This window comes from Ranitomeya variabilis, chromosome 4, assembly GCF_051348905.1.
Source record: "Ranitomeya variabilis isolate aRanVar5 chromosome 4, aRanVar5.hap1, whole genome shotgun sequence".
Classification (NCBI taxonomy): domain Eukaryota; kingdom Metazoa; phylum Chordata; class Amphibia; order Anura; family Dendrobatidae; genus Ranitomeya; species Ranitomeya variabilis.
In genome coordinates, this window is record NC_135235.1 from 572,282,757 (window position 1) to 572,304,827 (window position 22,071).

Below are 22,071 nucleotides of genomic sequence, written 5' to 3' on the forward strand. Positions count from 1 at the left end.
GGTGATAGCTCCCCCCTGTCTGCTGCATAGAATAAGGATCCTCTGGCTAGTAATAGGGTGCAGATATTAAGAATATCTGTAATAAATTATACTGCTGTCAGCAAGGATCAGGCAGACACAGGGGCGCAGGGGGGATCATGTCTGTGGCCTTTGCTTCTGCCAGACCCAGAGGGAAAGGAGAGGTCACCCAGCAAACTATCCAGAAGGTAAATGATCTGCCAGGGTGTCTGATGGCACCAGGTTTATTCTAAGGGGGAGGAGGGAGGGAAATTCCTCATGTGTCATGCAGAGTGTGAGGATGCATGGGTGCTAGCTGCCAAAATATGGCTGACAGGTGCAGTCAGCATCTCTAAACTCTGTGTGGACTGCATGCAGACTGCAGGGGAATGTGGAGCTTTGCAGGTGCTGCTCATCTGCTGTCCTCAAGATGTGCCTCCATGATGACAGAGGAGCAGGATGCATCCCTGAGTGCCTCCATCCTTATCAGTGGCTTAGGGAGGAGGGGTGTGAAGGAGAGCCCATAAATCACCATTGTCTGTCACCTCCTCACAGTTCACCATCTGAGGCTCACACTGGAGAGGAGAAAGAAGTGGCTGCATCAGTGCTGCACAAATGGCCTCAATGTAGATCTACATCACATTTGGGGATTTTATTATATTGTATTTATTTATTGCTGCTCAAAAAAATATAATTAATTATGATTACTTATATAGCGCCATTAATTGCACAGTGCCTTTCCTAGGTGATTTTTGGGCTGACCGGTAATGTGCAACATGTGCTTCTCCTGCTCAGAACTACACTTCAAGCATGCAAGGATCCGCTGGGACATGTAGTTCCAGGGCGGCTGCTATAGAATAACACATTGATAAGTGAGATCACCTGTAGAAAAGCTGCCGCTGATCCTGGGCCAGCAGGGAGGGATTGCTCTTCCTTAGGACCGTGCTTTCGGTCTGAGTGCTATACGTAAAAAAAATCGGCGAGCACTTTGACCGATGTTGTTCAATGGGCCAGTGCAGATGAACATTTAGATTTTTTTCATTGACTGAATCTGCATGTAAAAAATAAAAATCGCAGCCCACATTATTTTCAGTCTAAAATCGGATGAGACTCACCCAGTCAAGTCTCTGGGTGCAATAAAAAAATTGGATCAGTGTAGCGTCCAATTTTTATGGATACTTTACAATTCTGTAACATAGGAATCCATAAATGGTCCTGTAAATGACTAATAGCTGCAAAAAAAGAAAAAAACTACGGATCGCATACGGGCGACAAGTGAGAAAAAAATCCTCCTACTTTTCTGGATGAAACTGTGATTTAGTCGTGTGAACCTGCCCTTAATTGTTTGCTCCGTTATTATTGATTGGTTGGCTATTGCAGAATACGTATCACGTAGTAGCAAGGGTGGGGGTGCTACTAAGAATAATACCGATTTTGTGATACCTATCTCCATACTAAAATAATAACTGCAGGCTCGATAATCCTCAGGAGAACGACCTCCCCAAATTATTTCCACACAATATGTTGGTTAATTGCTAAAAAAAAATAGCAATCCCTTAAAAAAATCACAGGTATTATGTGGATATTGTCAATTTGTGTTTTATTTATGTGGACAAAGGATGGCGCTCTCTGAGGACTGGTTGATGGTATTTTGAGACTTTACATCACTGGGGTCCTGGTTCAAACCCCACCCAGGACGACATCTGCAAGGAGTCTGTATGTTCTCTCCGTGTTTGCGTGGGTTTCCTCCGGGGTCTCCGGTTTCCTCCTACACTCCAAACACATACTGATAGGGAATGTAGATTGTGAGCCCCGATGGGGACAGTGATGATGATGTGTGCAAACTGTAAAGCGCTGCAGAATATGTTAGCGCTATATAAAAATAAAGATTATTATTATCCCTACATAGACACTGATTTGGCTCTATATGGGCACATTCTGGAACGATCAAGGTTCCCTTCAGGCTCCCCAGAAATGATATGAGTATTGACGGGTAAATTCATGTCACCCAGAGAAATGGTCATCATAAATACAACAATAATGGTTAAATAGATTATTGCCTGAAAATTACCTCTTATTTAATTCATATTTTTCAGTGATTTTTCCACGTCGGTATCTATAGTTAAAATAAATCAGAAATCCAGGTTCCCGTGGTCCATGTCACTGCCGTTCAGTATAACCATAAATGCCTGAGCTCGGGCAATTGCCCCAGAGTGCAGAAAACAGAAAGAAAAGATCCATATCTGCCCTTAAAGAGAACTTTCTATCAGGTTTTCCATTATAAACTGCTGCCATCAGGATGAAGAGGTTTTTTTTTCTATGTTGTGTTACCTCGCCAACCTGGCACGTCTTATTACGGTCCAAGGAACGGGCCGGACTACCCTTGGCGCCTCCTGAGATCCTTACCGTCCAGCCCCTTTACCTGTGATTGATCTGCACGATGTGTCCTATGTCGTCCATACTGGGCTGTCGCTTCCAGTGACCACTGATGGGACAATTTATATCATTGTTCTGAACAGGGATGTGCCCGATTTTTACTTAACGGCTTTAGTGACACACATACTAACACCAAAAAGTGCCCTACTTTATACATGAGGGAAATAAAGTCCAGCTCACTGTATCCGCATCCTGAAGGTGTTCGGAGCACAGGAACGCGCCTCAAGGCGTAAGACAATGCCAATGAGGAAAAGCCAGCTCCGCGAACCGTGAGTGTTTTATTGAAGAAAGCTTTCACGGGTCGTGGAGCTGGATTTTCTTTATTTGCTACTTTATACATACTATGTCTACCTATAGGAAGAATTCTGTACATTGCCATACTATAGCAACACGAGTGCCATACATGTGTACATTATTATTCCTCACCCTCTCATAGGACCATATGTGTGTACCTTGTCATACTGTGCCTGTGATGAGCGTTATACGAGTGTACACTGTCATACTTTGCCCACACTGTGTGCTGTACGTGTACAATGTCATATTGTGCCCACACTGGCGGCTATATATGTGTATATTGTCATGTTGTGCATATGCTGAGTATTAGACATGAGTATATTGTCATACAGTGCCCACACTGTGTGCCATACATGTGTACATTATTATTCTGCACCCACACGGAGTACCATATGTTTGTACCTTGGCATACTGTGCCCACAATGAGTGCCATACATGTGCACATTATTTTTCTGCACCCATATGGAGTACCATATGTTTGTACCTTTGCATACAGTGCCCACACTGTGTGCCATACATGTGTACTTTATTATATTGCACCCACATGGAGTAACATATGTGTGTACCTTGGCATACTGTGCCCACAATGAGTGTCATACATGTGCACATTATTATTCCGCACCCACATGCAGTACTATATGTGTGTACCTTGTCATACTGTGCCCATGATGTGTTATACGTGTTTACCACACTGTGTGCAGTACGTGTACAATGTCATATTGTGCCCACACTGGCGGCTATACATGTGTATATTGTCATGTTGTTGCCATGCTGAGTATTAGACATGAGTATATTGTCATACAGTGCCCACACTGTGTGCCATACATGTGTAGATTATTATTCTGCACCCACACGGAGTACCATATGTTTGGATCTTGGCATACTGTGCCCACAATGAATGCCATACATGTGTACATTATTGTTCTGTACCCACACGGAGTACCATATGTTTGTACCTTGGCATACTGTGCCCACAATGAGTGCCATACATGTGTACATTATTATTCTGCACCCACACTGACTATCATATGTTTTTACCTTGGCATACTGTGCCCACAATGAGTGCCATACATTTATACATTATTATTCTGTGCCCACACGGAGTACCATATGTGTTTTCCTTGATATTCTGTGCCCACAATGAGTGCCATACATGTGTACATTATTATTCTGCACCCACACGGAGTACCATATGTGTGTACCTTGATATTCTGTGCCCACAATGAGTGCCATACATGTGTACATTATTATTCTGCACCCACACGGAGTACCATATGTGTGTACCTTGATATTCTGTGCCCACAATGAGTGCCATACATGTGTACATTATTATTCTGCACCCACATGGAGTACCATATGTGTGTACCTTGGTATACTCCACAATGAGTGCCATACCTGTGTACATTGTCATGCTGTGCCTACACTGATGGCCATACAAGTTTACTTTGTCATACTATGCCCGTGCTGGGCGTTATACATGTGTACATTGTCATACAGTATCCATACTGTGTGCCATACTTGTGTGCATTGTCATGTTGTGCCCACATTGTGTGCTGTACATTGTCACACTGTGTGCCATACACATGTACATTGTCATACAGCACACACTGTATGCCGTACTCAGACCACACAAAAGTCAAAAACTCCAGTACCTAAGTAAGTGATGTCTTCTAATCCAGAATACCTCTGGATCACACTTGTGTATGTTAATATGGTGGTAAGAGAAATAGATTTGGGCGTTTGGTGCTGCCCTCCTCTTTGGCTCCTCATACATTATACAAATGTATTGTGCACGGAACAGCCCAGATGTCGGGGGTTAACCTTCTTTGATACGTATTAAATTGTCTGCAGACCCCAGTGACATTTGGGTAATGTATATGACCAGTTAATGTGCCTGGTGGCCTTCAGTTGTAACCCTGTATAATAGTCCCTGGGGACTGACTGCCCAACTACCCCCATGTGAAATACCGTGGTTGTTAGGCAGTGTTCCCTAGCAACCAGGCTGTCAGTCACGAATCATCTGTTCACCCTAAGCTGTACTGACAGCAGAGTGTGGAGAAATCAGCCACCCGCTCACCTGCCTCAGCTAGCGTGCCCACATACAGTGGAATGAGGCCGTGAATGTCTTTAAGAGGACCTGTCATCAGATCAAAAGGGGGCACTTTTTGCCCCTATTTTGTTCCTGCTGCCCCGTGTGTGTGTGTCTCTATATAATAAATATATATATATATATATATATATATATATATATATATATATATATATATATATATATATATATATATATAATTATGCTGCCATACGACTCCAGAGACATGGGGCTTTTTATTTTTATTTAGTGCTCATTTTTATGTGGGGAGCAGCAGGAATAAAATATGTGCAAAAGCTGGTCATTTTTGACCAGGTGACAGAGAGACCCGATCACTGGCGGACATGGCCAGAAAAGGACCCTGTGCAGGAACAGTATATGGGCCCTTTGCAATCCAACAACTCATCATGTTGCACAATTCTACTTACCTCTTGGGCCCCTGTGTGGCTTCACAGGTTTCCCCAATGCTATATCCGCACCTGGACCAGATTGCTTCCTGCAATAAAAGAGGATGGGAATTGCAGAACAATTACAAACCACGATTTTGTGACTTTTTCTTAGATGCTGGATGAGAACCACCACCTGATCCAGTGTATAATGGACTATCAGAGCAAGGGGAAGACAGCAGAGTGCACACAGTGAGTACGGACGGCTCTTGGAAAGGAACGGTGACCTAGATCTGTAATAAAACGGATGAAATTTTTTTTTTTTCAAGTTTGGATTTTCTGTAGTTCCTGACGTCTTTTGGAAATCTAGCAGAGAAGACAGATGGCACAGGGGTTTTGTGATATTATTTGTGGGGCGTTATGGCGTTGTCATTGAAACTTAAAGAGAAAATTTTCGTTTTAATATTTTCATAAATCGATAGTACACGTGAAAATTTAGCAATTTTGTAGTCTATATTATCAGAGAAGTGCATGAGTAAAATTTTTCATCAATGAAGATAGGAGATGACAGTTGGTGGTCTTAAAATTCTATGGAGGGAGAGGAGCTAGAGGTAACACAGACATCCTTCTGCAAGTTCTCCTAAAGAGTTAGGCCATGTGCACACGTTCAGTATTTTTCGCGTTTTTTTTCAAGTTTTTTCGCTATAAAAACGCGAAGAAAAAAAGGCTTACATATGCCTCCCATTATTTTAAGTGTATTCCGCATTTCTTGTGCAAATGTTGCATTTTTTTCCGTGAAAAAATCGCATAGCGGAAAAAAAAGCAACATGTTCATTAAATTTGCGGAATTGCGGGAATTCCGCACACCTAGGAATGCATTGATCTGCTTACTTTCCGCATGTGGCTGTGCCCACCATGCGGGAAGTAAGCAGATCATGTGCGGTTGGTACCCTGGGTGGAGGAGAGGAGACTCTCCTCCACGGACTGGGCACCATATAATTGGTAAAAAAAAAAAGAATTAAAATAAAAAATAGTCATATACTCACCTTCGATGGCCCCCGGAGTCTTCCCGCCTCTCAGGTGCACGCTGCCGCTTCCGTTCCTATAGATGGTGTGGTGAAGGACCTGCGATGACGTCGCGGTCATATGACCGCGATGACGTCGCGGTTACGTGACCGCGACGTCATCGAAGGTCCTGCACCACACCATCTATTGGAACGGACGCCGCTGAGGAGATCGGCTGTCTGCAGAGGGTGAGTATAACCATTTTTTTTATTTTTTAAACATGATATCTTTTTACTATTGATGCTGCATAAGCAGCATCTATAGAAAAAAGTTGGTCACACTTGTCAAACAGTATGTTTGACAAGTGTGACCAACCTGTCAGTCAGTTTTTCAAGTGATGCTACAGATCGCTTGGAAAACTTTAGCATTCTGCAAGCTAATTTCGCTTTCAAAATGCGAAAAAAACGGGAAAAAAATGCAAAAAAAAAAAAATGCGGATTTCTTGCAGAAAATTTCCGGTTTCCTTCAGGAAATTTCTGCAAGAAATCCTGACGTGTGCACATACCCTCACAGTTCTCCATGGAACTTTATAAGCACCAACTGTCATCTCCTATCTCAGTATTAGAAAAGTCGGTATTCGGTGAGGACAGAATTTGGAAAATGAAAGCTCGGTCCAGAATGAGAAAGAAGTTGATTTTTCAGATAAGATATATTAAAGTTTCTTATTTTCACAAAAAAAAAAAACTTTATAAAGGGGGTCGAGAGGCTCTAACTTGGAGGGGCCGTGTGGCCCAGTGGGGCACTCCCGCTGTCACTTCCTTGAGCCTCTGATGCCTTTCATTGTCTTGAGGATCTGATACTGGAGCCGTGTGGCTATCATTATAGAGGCACTCTAGCTCTCACTACTATGAAGCACTGATGCCATCACAGTTCTGGAGGCACAAGGTTGTCACTATTATGCAATGATTGCATAATGTAGATATTCCTTATCTTGTGATGTAAGCTTAAGGGTTGAAATATAAGATTAATGATTTACCGTACTCTACTCCTCCTTGGTCAGGCCGCATCTGGAACACTGTCTCCAGTTCTGGGCACCACATTTTAAATAAGACATTGAAAAACTGGAGCAAGTTCAGAGAAGAGCTACCAGGATGGTGAGCGGACTGCTAAGTATGTCCTATGAGGAACTGTTAAAGGACCTGGGAATGTTTAGCTTGCAAAAAAGAAGGCTAAAAGGAGACTTAATAGCTGTCTACAAATATGTGAAGGGCTGTCACAGTGTAGAGGGATCACCATTATTCACATTTACACATGGAAACACAAGAAGCTATTGAATGAAACTGAAAGGGAGAAGATACAGATTAGATATTTCAAAAAACTTTTTGACAGTGGGGATGATCAATGAGTGGAACAGGCTGTCACGAAGGTTGGTGAGTTCTCCATCAATGGAAGTCTTCAACTGAGGCTGGACAGACCTCTATCTGACATGGTTTAGTGAACCCTGCATTGAGCAGGGGGTCGGAGATGACCCTGGAGGTCCCTTCCAATTCTAACATTCTATGATTTCTATTGAAGTGCTTATTTTGAGGTTCTCCCTTTATTGGGAGCATTTTATTAATACTGGGTCCAGTCTTAATATGAAGTTAACAGAAGTAAGATGCACGCAGACTACTAGGATGTATACACCCCTGAATAATGCATCTCCGGCTGTATGTGCATCAGAAAGGCAAATCGGCACCAGTTCTGGAGTGGTGTAAATGTGTGTGATAATTTAAGCAGATTTCTTAGTTTATAGTAAGTTTTTCCTACAGTAAAAACTATAAATATTCTATCTTTATATATACCGCAATATATCTATATCTATATATCTATAAAATATATATATTTTCCATTGGTAAAATATTTTCTGCAGTGTTTCATGTTGGATTATTTCCTTTTTAGTGTTGTGTATAGTGCTGCATGTAACCTTGTTGGCTATTTCTTGTAGATATCAGCAGATCCTGCACCGAAATCTTGTGTATCTGGCAACTATAGCCGACTCCAACCAGAATATGCAATCTCTGCTCCCTGCGGTGAGTACGGAGATCCTTGTTATTATTTATTATGCTTTCCTTATATAACGCCATTAATTCCCCAGCGCTTTGCAGACATCATTATTACTGTTCCTATTGGGGTTCACAATCTAGATTCCCTATCAGTATGTGTTTGGAGAGTGGGAGAAAAACGGAGACCCCGGAGGAAACGCACGCAAACGCGGGGTGAACATACAAACTCCTTGCAGATGTTGTTCTAGGTGGGATTTGAACCCAGGACCTCAGCGCTGCAGTGCTAACACCACCGAGCCACCGTACAGTGCTAACCACTGAGCCACCGTGCTGCCTTTGTTATTGGAGTGTTGAGCATCCCCCTTCCCTTTTGTGATTAAAGTATTGCCCCCCAGATGCCAGTTTATTGATCGGATATGCCATAAGTGTTCAGTATCTCGAGTCCCGTTCTCCTAATAAATTTTAGTATTTTAGAACTATTCTTGTCTAGCACCGTACAAATTTAAAATTTAAATTGTTTCATGAAAAGTTTTGCCACTTGCTAATATACTTTGATCTCAACTCATCAATGAGTCATAAAACGCCAAGAAGTGATACAAAATTTTGGGACTTTTGTCATTTTCATGCCAGCCTTCTACTAAAGCGGAGCTGGCTTCGCAAAACCCGCCTATCAAATTCATTCTAATTTGCTCCATAAAAGTGGCGTACATTATACCATCTCCTGGATGAAGTAACATTTATGATGAGGCTAAATTCCAGTTATAAGATGTGCCAAATTAATTAAGAGGCCAAGACTTCGTAATGAATTTGACGCATCTTTCTCCACTGCACCTTTAATTAAGACTATCGGACAGAACAGCCACTGTTACTTAGAAGTCAGCATTTGAATTAAAATATAAATCAGGCTGAAGGTCTATAGTAGATCTGGAACCTCTGTCACTCCAGCTCTATTCCCTAGCCAGCGCCGCCACCTCCTGCTGCTGCTTGACTGATGGCTCTTTTGCAAGAAGTCACACAGCTTAGAGGCAGTCATACAGGCAGGAGGTGGTGGCACTGGGCAGGAAATAGACCTGGAGTGGCAGAGGCTTTAGATCTACCATAGTTCTTTAGCCTCATTTGCATATCAATTCAAACACTGATTTCTCAGTAACTGAGGAATGGACGGACCATGTAAAGGCACCATTGGATTTGTCTTTGAAAGCCTGTTGATGAATTCCCTATAAAATTGGTGTTTTTGTCATATTTTTAGAGTATTCCTGGTCAGATTGAGGGCGAGGCTTGAAAGTGTCCTGCAAATGTTAGTAGCTAAGTTGTAGGTCCTAGGGTTTAGTTAGCAAGTATCATATATCAACCTGATCCAAACAATTTGTGTTTGTGTCCTCTCTTTTCTGCCTGTAGCATTTGGCTATGAAATGACTTCAGTTGGTTGTTTTTTTTGCAGCCACCAACCCAGAGCATGAATCTAGGCCCAGGAGGGATGAGCCAAAGCGGCCCCAGCCAGAGCCTTCATTCCCAAGGCAATCTGAGTGACGCCCTGGGTGCCAGCCTGCCACCCTCCTCCCTCTTACAGAGTCAGATCAGTAACGGTGAGACCTGTCTCAATGCTGTGTGTTTATATAAAGGATGTGTGTTTTATTTTGTATAAACTTACTCTGCTCACTGGGTCCAAACATCTCCAAAACTGCAGAAATTGAGTCCTATACTTGGAATGCGGTGGTTATTACCTACCAAAATGGTATCAACAACCTGTAAACTGCCAGCAGATTAATGGTCATCGAGTGATTACTGATGCATGTGAGGAGTTAAGACTACAGGAGAACTACTGTAAACCATATCACTGAAGAAAGTCCTGCTGGGGTGATAGGAAGGTGTCTGATCACACAAAACATGTAGATCTAGACCGGTCAGTGGCCATATAGCCAAAATCACCTACAATGGGCACGTGAGTAATGGAAGGCCTGGTCGGATGAATTACGTTTTCTTTTGCACCCTCTGGATGGCCAGTGGGTCCTCCTCACTTATCTGGGAAGAGACCAGTGAGCAATGTGATTCTCGTGGCAATAGTCTGCTCGCCAACCTTGGCCCCTGGCATTCGTGTGGATGTTACTTTGGCATAACGCCTACATTGGCGTTTTTCCCCAATGGCTGGGCTTCTCTTCTGGATTGGGCTGAGGAACATGACAAAGAGATCATGGTGATGACTTGGCTCTAAATTCCCTGGATCTCCATCCAGTCGAGCATTTTGTGCTGGGAAACAAGTCCGATCCATGAAGGCCGAACCTTACAACTTCCAGGAATGATCTGTGCCAGATGCCACAGGACACCTGCGGGGGTCACTCTAGACTTCAGTCCTGAAGTGGTCCAGCTATTTTATCAACACAAAGGGAACTTGATCCTACACAACATTAGGTTTTAATGTTTTGGCTGAGTGCTGTAAAATTTGTATTATATTATTTATTTAAGTGTTTCCTTTATATCCTTTAGTGTTTTCTATGTTGTGACTTTTTTTTAACTTATTCTTCTTCTCTCTTTTGGAATAGGCCCCAACCATGTAGCCATGCAGCAGTCTGGTCAAACCACCATGCCTACCACTAGTATGAGCATGGCAGTCAGCTCCCATGGCACAGCCCCTGGCTATAGTCATACGGTGGCCAGCTCCCAGAATATGCCAATGCAGAGTCAAAGCGGCATCGGCAACTATGTGTCACGGGCCAATATAAACATGCCCACCAACCCAGGTGAGTGAAACAATTGGTTGATATTCTAGGTTGTATATCCAAGACACAGTGTCCCATCTGGACAATCCATGTTTATATACGCCTACACGAGGTATGGATGGTATACAGGGGGTCCCCTACTCAGGAAATCATCAGAGTCACTGGGCTGCGTGTACTTAATATAACTGACCCATATCTCCACCTACCAAATTACTGATAGTCCATCTAGCTATCCATCTTAATAGGAGAGGACAATCACTCCTGTGTATGGGAGAGATGGCCCATATGGCTGCCAGCTGAACAATCGGCCAAGCCAGTGTTTGGCTGAAAGCCCCTAGTGTGTATGGCGGCCATTTGTTGGATAGATGCTATTGACCCTATGCGTTCCTATCTGTTCTTGATTTGCTATTGTGTATTCCAGTTTCCATGATGCATCAGCAAGCTGCCAGCTCTCATTACACCACGGCACAGGGAGGGGGTCAGCATTACCAAGGACAATCTTCAATCTCCATTATGAGCCAGAGTAACCAAGGAAGCAGTATGATGGGGCAAAGACCCCTGGGACCATACAGATCGTCTCAACAAGGTGAGCTGAAATAAGACACATGGTACATTGCCCACGTCATTCCAAATATCACCACTAGGGGGCATAGGCAAATCATTGTTTTTAATCTAGGCTATAATTGTAACTAAACTTTTTTTTTTTTTTTCATCTTGTCCAGTTTGGAAAGTTATGCAGTGGTGCAATAAATTAGGGGATTTATCTTTAATTTCTGTAAACAAAAAAAATGCATGTAAGTGGTTTCCAAACATTTTGCTTTTTCTCAGTTTATTTGTCTGCCTTCAGCTGATATCAGAATGTCTTCACTTGGAGTACAGATGGTGGCAGTGATGGGTCTGTGTCTCAGTTAGGACACTTTCAATACTTGACTGGGGGAAAAGCAAAGGTTTGGAAACTAATTATGGTACATTCACATTTTTATTTTTTTTATATATTCTTTTTAATTCTAGGTATGACGACAAACTTCCACCCCAAAAAAAAAATTGCAAAATTTCTTAATTGTCCATGCTTGACAAAATAATAAAAAGTTTAGTTACTCCGATGGGAACAGCTGATCGGCGAGGGTGCCTGGTATCACATCCCCACCGATCAGACATTAATGACCTATCTTAAGGATCGACCATCAATGTTAAAGTCCCAGACAACCCCTTTTTTAAGGAGAATATTTTATTTTCCTAGCCAGTGATTTCCGTTTCAGATGTGGTTTTTGTTTCATCATGTAGGTTCTGCTCAGCAGTATCTGGGTCAGGAGGAGTACTACAGCGAGCAGTATGCACACAGTCAGAGCTCCTCGGAGTCTATGAGCCAGCAGTATTACACAGACGGTATGTGCCAGAGCTGTCCACAGTCACACCAGGCAGCGCATGGGGAGGGCCATGATTTTGCATTTCAGTTCCATTTATCGTACAGCTGTCAGGCGCTATTACTTCACGGTGTAAAGAGTTTATTCTAATGTAGCTAGCAGTGCTAACACGCAGTATTTTCATGCTGGCGTGGTGTAACTGGATCTGATTGGTTGATTAACACTTAAAGGAGTTGTACATTATTACAACGAAGCATCTGGATTCCCCATAAGAGTGCCCCCCTCCTGTTCATTTATAGTATTACACCTGCATTCATTTCTTTGTGGCAAAGCTGTGATACCAGACATGACCATCTTATCCTTTAATAGCAGAGTCCCCAGGTTTAGATGTTAGCTTCTTTTAAATACCATAGATGGCGCTGTTCACCCTTTCACTGCTGTTCTCTAATCTAGGACACAGCGACTACTCGTACCAGCAGTCCTCGTACGGTGACCAGAGCTACGACAGGACGTTCGATGACTCGTCGCAGCACTACTATGAAGGAGGTCAGGAAAAAACATCTATGCATTTAATGGCAAAGTGATGTTAGAAAATGGCCTTTTGCTTAACTCAAGTTGTTGTTTTTTTTTGTTTGTTTGTTTGTTTTTTAAATCTTTTAAAAAAAAAAAAATTTCCACATCCCAGTCTAGATTAGAAATAAAAAGTAGAAAACATTAAATTTTCAGACTGGTCACTAGGAGAAATTTTAGAATTTTCCTGTTTCAGTAAATGTACATGTACATTAGCCACAATGAATAAACTCTGGCCCTATTAATTGCATTGTAGCATCTAATGGGCGTGTGCAAAAGGTTCTTGTGAAGGGAGGGAGCAGGAGGGGAGCTGTGACTTCACCTATTGTGGATCTTATGTTATAAGCTGTGTATAGAGGTGTTGTCAGTTATTGCAATCCTGCCTTTGAAGAACCTGCTGAAAAAAAGAGGAAGTAGGAGTCTAAAAAAGCCCCAGTCGCCAGTGTGAAAATGTGCAAGATTATTAATTCTGTATTATTATTATTATTATATATTTTATATTTTTATTTTTTTTACATAACGATCTGATATGAAAGAAAACATTGCCAACACTTTTTACATAAATACACGTTACACAAAAATCTGATTTCAACAATAGGTCAGTTCCCATTTAAGGCTAAGGTCCCACAATGATTTTTTGATGCCGTGTATTTTTGCAGCGTCTTACAGTTCCAGCTAAGTGGATGGGATTTATAGAATTCTCATGCTCACTGTGCTCTTTTATTCTGTGTAAACTGCCAACTACCAGGAAGTATTAAAAAAAATGCCTTATTTAACCCCTTTCCAACGTTGGGTGTAATAATACACCCACGTCGGACACCCTCCCTTTGATGTGGCTCCAGCGCTGAGTCCACATCTTCTTTTTTTTTTTGAACAGCTGACATGTGCCTCTAAGAGCTGCGGGTGGAATCACGATCTACTGGCGCCTGTTGTTAACTAGTTAAATGCTGCTGTCAATCTGATTGACAAGTCCGCCAGAAATCCCGCCCATCGGTGACCCCATCACATGATCGCGGGTCACCGATGGGTTGGCATGACGACCAGAGGTCTCCAGCAGACCTCTATGGTTGTTACTGACGGATTGCTGGTGGTCGGCGCTCATAGCAAGTGAGCAATTCTGCTACATACAGGCTATCTGATCATCGCCTATATGTGGCAGAGCCGATCGGATTATGGAAGCTTCTAGTCTCTCATGGAGACTATTGAAGCATGCCCCAAAAAAAGTTTTTAAAAATATAAAAAAATATAAAAGTTCAAATCACCCCCCTTTTCACCCCATTCAAAATAAAGCAATAAAAAAATCAAATATACACATATTTGGTATTGCCGCATTCATAATCGCTCGATCTATCAATATATAAAAAAAGAATTAACCCGGTCGCTAAACGGCGTAATGAGAATGAAAGTAAAAACGCCAGAATTACGTTTTTTGATCTCCGCCACATTGCATTAAAATGCAACAACAGGCGATCAAAAGATTGTATCTTGAAAACGTCTGCTCGGCACGCAAAAAATAAGCACCCGCCCAATCTGAGATCAAGAAAAATAGAGACGCTACGGGCATCGGAAATTTTTTTTTCCTTTTTTTAACAAAATTTGGAATTTTTTTTTTCATCACTTAAAGGGCACCTGTCACCTCGTTTTTTCAGTATGAGATAAGAATACTGTTAAATAGGGCCTGAGCTGTGCATTACAACAGTGTATTTTGTGGACCCCGATTCCCCACCTATGCTGCCAAAATACGTTACCAAAGTAGCCGTTTTCGCCTGTCAATCAGGCTGGTCTAGTCAAAAGGGCGTGGTGTCTTCCCCCAGATCTTGCTTAGTTTTCCGTTGGTGGCGTAGTGGTTTGCGCATGCCCAAGGTCCCGAATCCACTGCATAGGGGAGTTAAAAGAGCGTGATGTGCACTATTTCATTGGTGCTCGGTGGGGGCGGCCATCTTCCTTTGGCCGCGCGTGCGCAGAAGCGGCGCTCTGCTGGCCGCGGCTTCAGGAAAATGGCCGCGGGATGCCGCGCGTGTGCAGATGGAGATCGCGGCGGCCATTTTCCTGAAGCAGAGTTCGCATCTTTTGACCAGACCAGCCTGATTGACAGGCGAAAACGGCTACTTTGGTAGCATATTTTGGCAGCATAGGTGGGAAATCGGGGTCCACAAAATACACTGTTGTAATGCACAGCTCAGGCCCTATTTAACAGTATTTTTATCTCATACTGAAAAAACGAGGTGACAGGTGCCCTTTAAATAAAAGAGAACCTAGACATGTTTGGTGTCTGAACTTGTAATGACCTGGAGAATCATAATGGCAGGTCAGTTTTAGCATTTAGTAAACATGGTAAAAAAAAACAAAGAAACAACTGTGGAATTGCACTTTTTTTGCAATTTCACCGCACTTGGATTTTTTTTTCCTGTTTTCTAGTACACAATATGTTAAAATCAATGGTGTCATTCAAAAGTACAACTCGTCCCGCAAAAACAAGCCCTCACATGGCCATATTGACAGAAAAATAAAAAAGTCATGGCTCTGGGAAGGATGGGAGCAAAAAATGAGAATGCAAAACCAAAAATACCTCTGGTCGTTAAGGGGTTAAAGGATGACGCACCAAATAACGCAACTTTAAACATGCAATAAAAACGCCTGTAAAAAAAAAAAAAAAAAATGCAATGAAAAACAACAAGCAATTTAATTTAACTAGGTGCAGAAATTCTGCAGCATAAAAAAACTCCCCAAAAGCTCATAGTGGGGCCGTAGCCTAAAGCTACTTTCACACTAGTCCGTCGCTACGGGCCGTCGCAAACCGTCGGCCCGACGTACTGACGGACAGTGTGTTAAGTAGCACAACGGGGGCAGTGGATGCAGTTTTTCAACGCATCCGCTGCCACATTGTAATGTCCGGGGAGGAGGGAGCGGAGTTCCGGCTGCGCATGCGCGGCTGGAAATGGCAGACACGACGCACAAAAAAAGTTACATGTAATGTTTTTTTGTGCCGACGGTCCGCTAAAACACGACGCATCCGTCGCATGACGGATGCGACGTGTGTCCATATGTCGCAATGCGTCGCTAATGCAAGCCTATGGAGAAAAAACGCATCCTGCAGACAACTTTGCAGGATGAGTTTTTTCTCCAAAACAACGCATTGCAGCGTACAGCAAGCGACGCTAGTGTGAAAGTAGCCTAAGGCCACTAAATGCAGCACCTTTGTGATTAACAACCGCCCATTAGTTTATTCATTATTCATTAGCAGGAAACACCCAGTACACCCAGCAGCAGACCGGATATCAGCAGGGAACAGGCCAGCAACAGGCGTACTCCCAGCAACAGCAGTACTCCAATCAGCAGAACTATCCCGGACAGCAACAGCAGGGATATGGTAAGCGGGGCAATGGTAATGGCGATTTATTTATTCTGGAACCAGTTTATTGCCAAACTACAACTCTCAACACCCCAAAATGGTGAGAATAACCCTTGTTCCTCATTTCAGTCCCAGCACAGGGCTCGTCCTCACAGTATTCAACTTTCCAGCAAGGCCAGAGCCAACAGTACGCCAGCTACCGGGCACCACAGACCGCGTCATCAGCCCAGCAACAGAGGCCCTATGGCTACGAGCAGGTAGAGTACACACACTGATCAACCACTCCTCACATTTCCTACTTGCTGAATCTCCATTTTGTATGCCAGCTAACATTTTTTTCCCTCCATATTTGAGGATTTTTTAAGGGACTTTAATGGAAAAAAAGCGTTTTCTAGATGTCTGTCAGAGTGATGAAAGTTCAAGTTGTCCTAATCCCCCTACATCAGTGTTTCTCAATCCCTGACAGAAAAAAAAATTACCTCAGGGCACAACTACCCAGTATAATTACAGTAACTAAAAAGCCAAATACATGAAACCTAAAAATGACTGTTCGCATCAACATTTTACTTGAAAATTGGGGGGAAAAAGTGACGTTTCTCTTCAGAATGACATTTGGGCTCTCTCCACACCCGGTATAGTACATGGCCAGCTGAGCACCGATTGCATCGTTTACCGATGTTCTCACACACCAATTTATGAGACCAATAGGGCCCAGCACCACTAAACGGCCCCTCTCTAACAAGTCACCAAAACATAATAATAATAAATAATAATCTTTATGTTTATATAGTGCTAACATATTCCTCAGCGCTTTACTGTTTTGCTCACATTATCATCGCTGTCCCCGATGGGGCTCACAATCTAGATTCCCTATCAGTATGTCTTTGGAATGTGGGAGGAAACCGGAGAACCCAGAGGAAACCCAGGCAAACACGGGGAGAACATACAAACATAACTTTTATTAATAAATTAATACCACCCCGGGATACCAAGAAAGTATAACAGACAAATAATAATTATATACAACTCAAACATGCAGCACAGGTCCCACAAACATGTTTCGCTGGTAGAACGGCATCATCAGGGGATGGAACATAAGTGTAAATTGTCCATTATACATTGATGGTACCCCTGGAGTGCCATCCTCATGAGTGGCTTCTACTCAATGAAATAAAACATTCTGGAATTAGGGCAAATATGATTCAACTTTAATCTTTTTGCATCATTAATAAATAATTAAAAGTTGTGTTTTAATGACCTGTTAGAGAGTGGTCATTTATTGGGGTTTCATATATTAGATTTTACCCTCCCAGGCCACCTTATCTCTAATAGTGTCTGTATCACTTGCATACCAAATTCCATCTGCCTCCTGTGACGCAATCACAGGGCACCAATGGCTTACCTCCTGGCGAAGGCCTCGTCACTGCCGTCTTGTGATCAGTCTGGGTCCCGGCATTGGGGTCCCTAGTCATACATTTATTTTTTTTATCAACTTGTGGATTGGTGATTAGAAGTTATCCCATGGAAAACCACTTAATTGCTTTTTCTAGGTCTTTATCGGTTTCCCAGATGTTACTACTTTAAATGATGTATTCTTCTATAAGTTTCTCATAATTTGTGGTCCTGTAGTCCTTAGGGGAAGTCTCTTGAATTCCTTAAAGGGGTTGTCCAGCACTTTTTATATTGATGGCCTGTACTTTGAATAGGTCATCTACATCAAATCAGTGGAGGTACGACACCCCTTTTCCCTCATATCAGCTGTTCGTGGTGTCTCCAGTGGCCAGAAGTGCTCTGTGGTGGAGCAGAACACCACAGCGCTGTCAGGTGCTGCAGACCACCCCTGTTCATTTCCACAGGGGAAGATGTGCAGTACCCGTCCGCGGCCACTATGTAGCTGAAGGCGCTGGGCTGTGCAGCGTCACAACTGATCACATCCCGTAGCCACTTATTGGTGGGGCTATCTGGTGATGTACCTACACCGACTTTAAGTATAGGCCATCACTATAAAAATACCGGAAAGCCTTTTTTAAAGGAAAGAATTGGGAAAATGTGTTGTAAAGTCACCAAATGATCCCATGCAAAAAAAAAATTTTTGTAACTTTTTATTAGCACGAGCTCCACTTATTACAGCCAATTCCTGCTCCGTCTTCAAGTCCGGCCTTACCCAACCCTTGCTTGGCCAGGTTTCTTTCAAACCCCAAGATACTAACCCTTGTGCCTACATTTCTTTCCCAACAGGGTCAATATGGAAACTACCAGCAATAAGTAAATGTGACAATTGTCCCCCTGCTCTGTGGTTGGGAGAACTTTGTATAATACCTGACTCGGCTCCTTGCCACCATTACTGATTACAAGATGGAAGATCAGCGATGGAGCTACCAAGGCTTTCTCCAAGAAGAGGATAAGACAACAAGCAAGAACCCAAGTTGTTTGACCTCCCATTTGCATCTGTGATGTCACCCTGCATGCTTTAAGAAGATTTAAAGGGAATGTGTCACCAGAAAAGGACCTACTTTTACATCAGGTTTTGTGTAGACAGTACACATCACGATCTTTTATTTAAAAAACAAAACTAGTGATTTTCCCACTGGCCAATTGGGATATTTTAGGCTCATTCTTCCAGTCCTTTTCAGTAGGCTCATTATCATCAGAGGCAGAATTACAATGACAGATAACAACACCGCTATACCCAGATGATACACATGATCGACCAATCACAATAGGCGATGTCACAGCTGACCCTACTCCCCCTCCCTTCATAATAAGCTTTGCACACGCTCATTAGATGGTTTAATACAACAGATAGGATCAGAGTCTGTTCATTGCTGCTAATGTACATGTGAATTCCTTGAAACAACAAGAAGTTAGTCTTAAAAAGCCTCAGTGACTGGTATTAAAACTACAGGATTTCTAATTTTTTTTTATTTTTAATACAGATTGGGATATGAAAAAAATAATATTGCCAAAAATGTAAAAATAAAGACCTGATTTAAACGAAAGATCACTTTCTAATGACATATTCCCTTTAAAAATGTATAGGTGGTCATCCGGCCCCCATGTATCTTAGCATCCTAGATGAATATTCTGTTTTCTCAGACTTAAACCTTGATGGCTTGTTAATAATAATAATAATAATAATAATAATAACTTGTCATAATCAGCGAGGGTCTGATCATCGTGATCCCAATGAAGAGATGCCAGCACAGCGGCTCATTATTACTTGCGACTGTATTCAAGGGCAGGGGGACTAAGCTGCAGTACCAGGCACAGCCATGGAGAGGTGCTACAACTGCTTCAGTTGATTCAGTGTTGCATGTCTTCATTATGCTGTATGGTGGGAATCCTGAGGATCACCAGGAGCCATCAAGCTTTGGGTCTGACAAAACCTAATAATGGTCTAGGATGCGGAGATATATGTTGCTTGTACCTGGGTCCTCACACTTGGCTACCCATGTGATGTGGAGGAGCAAGGTCTAATCACCGAATATATATTTCCATGTGTATATATAGCACAAAATCTTCACTCCAGTCCTATAGTGAGTCAACAATTCAAGGGGTTGTCCTCTTTTTAGAAAACTTACTTGTACATAGTAATATAGTTATAAAAAATACAAACTAAGTGTTACTTGCTCTCCCCAGGAGCAGAGCCGCACTCTCGTTATTTTTGGGCTGCAGCGGTGATGTCACATCTGCATCCAATCATTGAGCTCAAAGGCTAGTGCCACTTACATGAGTGGAGCTGCTAAGCTCATTGATTGGCTGCAGCGATGTGACATCACTGCTGCAGCCAAACAGAGATTAGTGGCACAGAGCCAGCTGTAAACCTGGGGACGGTAAGTGATCAGTTTATTGGCTGCAGCGGTGATGTTACATCTACAGCTCTGCAGCCGATCATTGAGCTCGGTGGCTAGGGCCGTCTACCAGTGATTGGCTGCAGCGCTGTTAACGTGACATCACAGTTACAGCCGAGCAACAAAGACCAGGGCAGCAGCGTACAGCCATCTCTAGATCTGGGTAGGGTAATTGATCAGTTTATTTTTTCAGGAAAAAACCCTTTAATGCTCTCTCTGGCACCGGACAGCAAGTGGTGCCGGCACATAACGTGGCTCGGCGCCCCCTGCAGGATCTGGACACATTTTTGAGTAAAAAATAAAAAATGATAATGATTTACCAAGTTGATGGTGCTCCATTGCTAGGCTCTGACACTGGACTGAAGATATAAGGGGTCATCTAAAGATGGGAGAACGCTTTGTGTGCTTATTGGCAGAAGAGTAGGGGGTCACTCCATGTCTCCTCGCTGATCTTGAGATAATGGCTGTATTTATATGAGTGATGACTCCTGGGGTACGATTGTGTATATTTTGACGGAGCACTTTTGGAGAAGCAGGAACCTTTTTCTCTTAAATGTATATTATTTAGCGTTGCTTTAAGAACTGAACAGTCCGTATGTTGTATGTTTTGCTTTCTAAATGGTTGTAGAAGATGAGCAGGACAGGCCGGCAAAGGAGAGGCAGCAATATATGTATATTAGACTTTATTTCATTAATTGGTTGATTTTTTTTTTTTTTTTTTTTTAAATTATTATTATTTAATACATTGAATGTGCTTCTTATACTGATCGCTCATCAGTCATGGGATATTGAAATAATAAATAATGGGTGGGTGAAAGAACCGCACTCAATCAACCCAATTTTTTAGTTGCATATACTGCTGATTCTGAATGAGAGCCTGTATTACACTCCAGAGCTGCACTCACTATTCTGCTGGTGGAGTCACTGTGTATATACATTACTTATGGTGCATTATACTCCAGAGCTACACTCATTATTCTGCTGGTGCAGTCACTGTGTACATGCATTACTTATCCTGTACTGATCCTGAGTTACATCCTGTATTATACTCCAGAGCTGCACTCTCTATTCTGCTGGTGGAGTCACTGTGTACACACATTACTTATCCTGTACTGATCCTGAGTTACATCCTGTATTATACTCCAGAGCTGCACTCACTATTCTGCTGGTGGAGTCACTGTGTACATACATTACTTATCCTGTACTGATCCTGAGTTACATCCTGTATTATACTCCAGAGCTGCACTCACTATTCTGCTGGTGGAGTCACTGAGTACATACATTACATTACTTATCCTGTACTGATCCCGAGTTACATCCTGTATTATACTCCAGAGCGGCATTCACAATTCTGCAGGCTACGATGTGGAAATCTTGCAAGCATCCTCCTCTTGTTGAATGTCTGCAAAAGAGCTTGATCTGGACAGTCTGGGAAGTGTAGTTTTAACATAAAGCTGTTATATTTTGTGGGGGAAAAATAGCTGTTCCTCCTGAAATATAGGAGGTCTGCTAATTTGTTATGAGGGTGTCTGACGATAAGCTTGTTGACTGAGTGTAGCTCTGTCTGGAGTATAATACAGGATATAAATCCGGATCAGAAAAAGGTATTTTAAAGTAATTTAATGTATTTGCACATTGATTTCTGAAGCACAATATTGAGTGCAGCTCTGGAGCATAATGTAAATGTAACAATAAATCCGTACAGGATAAGTATTTACACAATGACTTCAAAGGCAGAACTTTGAGTGCAGCTCTGGAGCATAAAACTAGATGTAACTCTGAATCAGTATAAAAGATTTAATGTGATGTATGTATATGGGGACTTCAAGCCTTATAACCCAAGAGAGAGAATGGAGTTCAAGTCCAGAAATTTTAAAAGGGGTGTAAATTTATTACAACAATACAAATTTTGTACATACAGTAAATAGTACTATTATAAGGGTACTGATAACCATTAGAATTTCT

At 42.3% G+C, this 22,071-nt stretch overlaps 1 protein-coding gene across 3 annotated transcripts; it reads left to right on the top strand.

The window, feature by feature from the left end:
- The first annotated feature begins 40 nt into the window (after window positions 1-40).
- Window positions 41-19,251, top strand: SS18L1 (SS18L1 subunit of BAF chromatin remodeling complex). 3 transcript variants are annotated; one of them, XM_077252861.1, is made up of 11 exons: window positions 49-206; window positions 5,378-5,454; window positions 8,195-8,279; window positions 9,694-9,838; window positions 10,793-10,990; window positions 11,391-11,555; window positions 12,254-12,355; window positions 12,787-12,879; window positions 16,148-16,273; window positions 16,385-16,512; window positions 18,494-19,246. In XM_077252861.1, the coding sequence occupies exons 1-11, from the start codon at window positions 138-140 to the stop codon at window positions 18,518-18,520; spliced, it is 1,215 nt and encodes a 404-aa protein (XP_077108976.1). In that variant the 5' UTR covers window positions 49-137; the 3' UTR covers window positions 18,521-19,246. The 3 variants fall into 3 exon arrangements, with proteins under 3 accessions (XP_077108977.1, XP_077108976.1, XP_077108975.1); XM_077252860.1 differs by having other exon boundaries at window positions 16,145-16,273; window positions 18,494-19,127; XM_077252862.1 differs by lacking the exon at window positions 5,378-5,454 and having other exon boundaries at window positions 41-206; window positions 16,145-16,273; window positions 18,494-19,251.
- Window positions 19,252-22,071: the final 2,820 nt, after the last annotated feature.